The sequence below is a fragment of the Gekko japonicus genome, unplaced genomic scaffold (genome assembly GCF_001447785.1).
Source record: "Gekko japonicus isolate JY-2015 unplaced genomic scaffold, Gekko_japonicus_V1.1 scaffold82, whole genome shotgun sequence".
NCBI classification, from domain to species: domain Eukaryota; kingdom Metazoa; phylum Chordata; class Lepidosauria; order Squamata; family Gekkonidae; genus Gekko; species Gekko japonicus.
The window spans coordinates 1,671,098-1,677,322 of NW_015174846.1; the positions used below are offsets into that span (position 1 = coordinate 1,671,098).

Here is a 6,225-nt window from a genome sequence, read left to right on the forward strand (position 1 = left end):
TTGAGTCAGGCAGAATAAAACAATGTATTACAACCAGAACAGAGTGGCCAAATTAGCAATCAAAACCAGAATAAAATAACTGAATTCCAAATTAAATAAAATTAAACTGAAACAGATCTCATCATCAACAACAACAAAATGAAAAACTTTCTACCTAACAAGATATATATTACCAGGAGAATTAACCACTGCATGAGAGCAGGAAGGTATATTTGACTGACATTTACCAACTTGTGGATGAAATCCTGCAAATACTCCCACATTAAAAAACCTCTACAGAAACACATTTCTACATACAGAAAACTAGCAGTGAAAAGGCTGAGCTACAATCTGTCCCTGATGTCTAGTTTTTTCACATGGCACTTTTAAAAATGTGCACTTTCCAGTGCACATGGTGCTTCTACTGTGATCTTTCCTAAACCGGTTTTGGGGAAAGACTGCAGCAAAGCAGTGGGGAATGGCGGAAGCATGACAAATAAGAGGACCACATCATGTGGATGGTTCCCAAAGTAGCACGCTTGTAAAGAAGCCAAAGCAGAGCAAAAAACAGTTACAGGAGATACTCAATTGCATCATTTGAAGGAAGTCAGTTCACTGTCATGGTGCTACTACTGAAAAGGCCCTGCATTTGCTACAGATACCTACAACACCTACAGCAAGGATTAAGATCTCAACAGGTTCTGCTGGGACAGGTCTTTAGAGTCTGACTTAATGCTAAATTGCTGAACCAAGCTTGTAAGAAACTACATTTATCTAGGCCAGCTTTTGATAGGTACCATAAACAGCCATAGCAAACACACTGCAGTGACTCACACTGCAATCCTGTGTAGAGTTACTCCAGTTCAAGTCCTTTGATTTCAATGGGCTTGGACTGGGGTAACTGTGCATAGGATTACAGTGTAAATCTCTCGTGCTAAGTACATCAAACGGGGCTTAGTGTCAATGTCTGAAAGGCATTTCCTCATAATACTCACCCACACTTGTGGAAAGAGATTTGTTTGCAGACACCAGTGCCAAAGTAAACAGCAACGGCCAAAGATCCATACTTCTGGATTCCACAACTGTAAAAAGAGACAACTGCATTAGGCTCTTTATAGCAAAGTCTTTTAAACATGTAAATGTTGATTCACCTGTCTGCTAGTTTATTGGATTTCTGGATGGAGTTTGGCCAAGATTTATGAAGGAAGCAGATTATAATAAATGTTATTGCCTTGTAAATGTCTATGATATATTAACAGTGTAAGAGGCAGGAAATCCTAGGCCTGGAGACTGAAGATTTTTCAGGGCATAAATGAGGTGGGATCCTGCCAAATTTTCCACGGTCTCTTCCAGTCCAACATGCCTTTTGCCCGTGAAGGCCCCATGATCCCCATCTAGGGTTGCTAGCACTGCCTCAGAAAATGATGGAAAATTCTGAGGGGTTGCCTGGGGAGGGTGAAGTTTGTGGAGTATTATATGCCACTTCTGGCAAAGTTTCCCAGGTTCCTTGAGGAAATGAAACGACCATTTATTCAGCTACCCAGTGTAGATATGTTCACAGTCTCCACGGTACATCAGAGACTCAGAATTCATTCATTTGGCTGGGGCATAATAAAAAAGAAAGAAAAAAGAATTCACCAATTTGACCAAAATTGAGTACTTGTAAAAAACCCATTTATTTCAGTGCTTAAATCTCTCCCTTTGATGTCAACAGACCATAAAAGTGTTTAAATCTGACTGGATTGCCACCTGCCTGTTTTCTTAATTCAATCATTTCACTGTAAAACGAAAGAATAAACAGAAATATACTGCAGCACTCTGGTTCCTCAGTGGAAAGAAAGAACACCTCCCCCTGCCGCCCCCCCCCGCTCCAGTTTATCCTTTAATTCACTGACAGGCCATGTGGTGCAGTAGTTAGAGTGCTAGAGATAGCTGGGGAGGCCTGATTTTAAATTCTTTCAACATGTGGCATTGGGACAAGTTGTTCTCCCTCAGCAGAAGCTTCCTCGCAGCAGTTCTGTGAGAATAAAGCAAGAAACCTAGGGTTGCCAGGTGGAATTGTCATGCCAGCAGGGGGATTGGGGAGGGGGGTAGAAGTGGGTGGCAACATTCTCGATGCAATGATGTCATGTGGAAGTGGGCGACGGTCTGCCTTTTGGGCAAACTCTATGGTTAAAATTGGGCTCAAACCATAGAGTTTTGCTCAAGAAGCAGAGCACTGCTGCATGATGTTGCCGATATGATGGCAGCAGGGGTGGGCAATCGGGGGATCTCCCACCCGGACCGGGGTCTGGGAGCCATAAGGAAAACTCCCAGCCGGCTATACTGCTCTGAGCTCCAGGATGGGAGATATTTAGATATAGTACTTAATCAGAGAAATAACCATCTTGGAACCACTTACGAGGTGAAAAGATGATACAATAATTTTATTTTTTTCTAAGTTTTATGTATTTTTCTGTACCAAGGCCCGCCTTCCCGCTCCTCAAATTAAGGCTTTCGTCATTTGTTGGCGCCGTCTTACGTTTTTCTTTTCACCATCTGGATAGTCAGGATGGTCCAGCCTGAGAAGTACCACACCAGCTTTGCATGCAAAAGGTCCCAGGATCATTCCCAACATCTCCAGCTAGCTCGGGTAGCATGGCTGGGAAAGACCTCTACCCAAATCTCAGTTAGGAAACTCCTGGTGCCTGAAGGGGGCCTGGGAGGGGAGGGACCTTTGCGGGGTACAGTGCTATAAAGTCCACCCTCCAAAGCAGCCATTTTCCCCAGGGGAACTGATCTGTGTAGTCTGGAGACCAGCTGTAATTCTACGAGACTGCCAGGCCCCACCTGGAGGTTGGCAACCATATCTATCCAAGATCCCATTGTGCACCTACCAATCAGATTTGGCAACACTAGACTAGACAAGCCAGTGCTCTGACTCAGTATTGGGTAGCTTGGTACAAACTAAAATTCTGTGTCCAAAATATGAGTTTGTTCAGCCATGCTGTTGAACTGGAATTACCCCTGTGTACTGTGGGCCTCTCATACACTCCCACCTAAGAAAACGATTCCACAAACTATTAAGAGAGCTGAAGAGTGAAGCATAATTCCCCCCCCCCCTAATGTTATGGTGAATACTACAGTGAAGATAGCCAGAGGGAAAACTACAGAAAACCATATTCATAAAAACAAATTCACAAATATCCCCATAGGTCAGTGATGGCGAACCTTTTAGAGACCGAGTGCCCAAACTGCGACCCAAAACCCACTTATTTATCACAAAGTGCCAACACAGCCATTTAACCTGAATACTGAGGTTTTAGTTTAGAAAAAACAACTCATACATTAACTTAAGATGATCCAAACAAAGTAAGGAAAGCAATCCCAAATGCTTTCATTTACTTAAAATTATTTGGTAGAGAATTCAACACTTCAATGATGGTCTGGGCCTGGCTGGGGTGATGGCACGCATGCCCACAGAGATAGCTTTGAGTGCCACCTCTGGCACCCGTGCCATAGGTTCGCCACCACTGCCATAGTTGAATGAATAGATGGTATGTTTTGGGTTTTTTGCCATCAAGTCATAGCTGACATGGTGACCCCATGAGGTTTTCAAGAAAAGAGATGTTCAGAGGTGGTTTACAATTGCCTGCCTCTGGGTCACAACCCTGGACTCTCTTGATGGTCTCCCATCCAAGTACTAACCAGGGCTGACCTCGCTTAGCTTCCGAGATCTGACAAGTTCAGGCTTAGTACACCTGGATGTGGAGGCTCGCCCTAGAGCACAAGCATGGGGACGGAGGAACTGGTTGAGAATGCAAGCCCATTTTTATCATATGGCTTATTTATGTCATGATTTGAGGCTGTGATCATGCACACAATTAGACCCAATATAGGTGCGAATGCTGGGTGGATCAGAAACAACATCTGGGAAGCGTCCCACAGCCGTAGGCAACCCGTTCTGCTCCACCGCAGAAGCGGAGTTAAAAGACACCAGGGAAAACCCAGTAGTTAATGGGTTGCAATGGGCCACGGATGGACTTTCCCGTGTCTGATCACTCCAGCGTGCTCTCTTGGCTTTGGAGTGGTCTGAACAGGCCATCCTGACTCCATGCCGTTGTTCCCCCCCCTCGCAGTATGCACATCACTGCAAACTCCATAGGGAGCCCTCGGTGCAGAGGTGCGATTCATCGATCTCTCGTTTAAGTGCATGGGGGGGAAACGGCACACACACACAAAAAACCCCTCATCCACAGTTGCATCTGATCAAGCACTGGTGGACTGCCCCCGCAGCTTCAAAGGGAGGTGTGATTGTGCAACTGCGGGTCAAATTCCTCCAGAGGAAATAGCCTCCCCCCCATTTTTTTCTGGCCCGTGTATGGCTATTCAGTTAAATCTTTAATTAGCAGCTGCAAGAGCGAGATAGGGCAGTTGGCTGATAAAGAGAAGAACAGCACTGTTGCAGCTGTAGTCACCTGTTAGATTGTATGCATACTTGGTGGAAATGACTGACACTACACAAGGGGGTGCATTATATGTGAGCAGAGATGCTAAGGGCTTCACAGTAAACATGTTTGACAGGCAGACATGCATTTTCCTGCCAGCTGCAATTACTTATAGGTCAAGCTTTGGACCGGCTTGTCTTGCCTTTGATGTTCAGCACCCAATGTGACCATCATGTGGTGGTGGGATCAGTTCCCCTGGAGGAAGCGGCCATTTTGGAGGGTGGGCTCTTGGCTTCACTTCCATGTTGAGCTCCCTCTCCTCCCCAAATTCCACCCTTCCTAGGCTCCACCCCCAAATCCCAGGAGTTGGCAACCCTAAAAAATAGGCATGTATGAAGTCCTGCAAATCCAGTCAAAATCAGCAGCTATTGCTGTTGATCAGACCAATACAGACAAACCACCTAGTGGCAAGACTTTAAAAAAATTTAAAATTGCACAGTGCTTATTTCTAGATGATTGACTGTCGCTGTTTATTCTTTGTTTAAACAGTGAATGCATTAAGCTGCCTTGTTCAGAGTAAGACCACAGTCTATCAAGTTTGTACACATACACATGAAGCTTCCATGAAGCTTCATGCACAGCAGCCTCATACTGAATCAATCCATCAGTCCATCAAGGTCAGTATTTTCTACCTTAACTGGCAACGGCTTTTTATGGCCACCGGCAGAAATCTTTCACAGCACCTCCTCTCTGATCCTTTTATGTAGGTATGTCAGGGGTTGACCCTGGGACTTTCTGCATGCAAAGCGAGTGCTCTAGCAGTGAACTGTGGCCCCTCCTCAATTGGTGGAGTGTGGCAAGACAGCAGCCTTGGATGGGAGAATTAATGTACACTGTGTATGACTATCTGTATGCATAGGAAATAAGCGGGTCAACATGTTCATGAGCTACCTGAACTGCCAGATGAACAACTGGCTTCCTGCTTGCCATGGGGAAATGTATTTCTAACACATTGGACAATTTTCACGCGCCTCCATAACAAGGAAGGCTGTTGCATGTGGGAATCTCATTTGATTTTCATTTGAAAATCCTCCTGTTCTGAATTTGCTCCTCCCTTGTGCAAATCAAGCCTGCAAGTCTATATTTTCCTACCATTTTTCTATTCCCCCCGGACCTTTTTTCTCCTGCTAACCGTATGTAATTTTTACTGTCATTTTTGCCTTTGATTACAGCTAAAGGAGCAATGGCTCAAAACGGCATCAAAGCGGCTGCTAAATTCGAATTTGGAGCGCTTTGAAAAGCTTTAAAAGTCCTAATTAGATTTGACTTGGCCTGCCTACATTCCTTATCAAACCAACTGTTAAAATGAGGGCTCCTTACATGGGACTTATAAACTTCTTTTGAAAAAAGAGGGATTAGTGAGGAGGTTAAATTGTTATATGTCGACAAAGGTTTGCTTGGTTTGCAAAGCTACTAAAAAGGGATTTCCCTTGTTCTGACAAGGTCCACCTAAGGAACTTATCATTTAGCTCCTCGTTCCACTTGAGTTTCTGTCTACTTGTCATTACTGCTGAAGCTGAATACGGTTCGCGACTATTAGAAGAGCCAACTAAATCCTTAGGCCACCTCAATACAAGCGGGAGGTGGTCGCTTTCAGTTCTTACATCAACTAATAGACTGCTGACTCTTATGAAAAAGTCTTGCAAAGCCAGTAAATAATCAATTGTTGTATGCTTGGGGCAAGCCCAAAATGTGAATTTCCCTGGACAACCTCCCTCTACAGCACCATTGAGAATATACAAATCAAGCTTGTGAGCCA

At 44.4% G+C, this 6,225-nt stretch overlaps 1 protein-coding gene across 1 annotated transcript in view; it reads right to left on the reverse strand.

The window, feature by feature from the left end:
- The window catches only part of GHR (growth hormone receptor), a 226,578-nt gene that overhangs the window by 107,683 nt on the left and 112,670 nt on the right, over positions 1-6,225 (reverse strand). The window contains exon 2 of the mRNA XM_015424478.1: positions 975-1,061. Within this exon, the coding sequence (XP_015279964.1) occupies positions 975-1,044 (70 nt within the window). The 5' untranslated portion in view covers positions 1,045-1,061. The remainder of the gene's footprint in view (positions 1-974; positions 1,062-6,225) is intronic.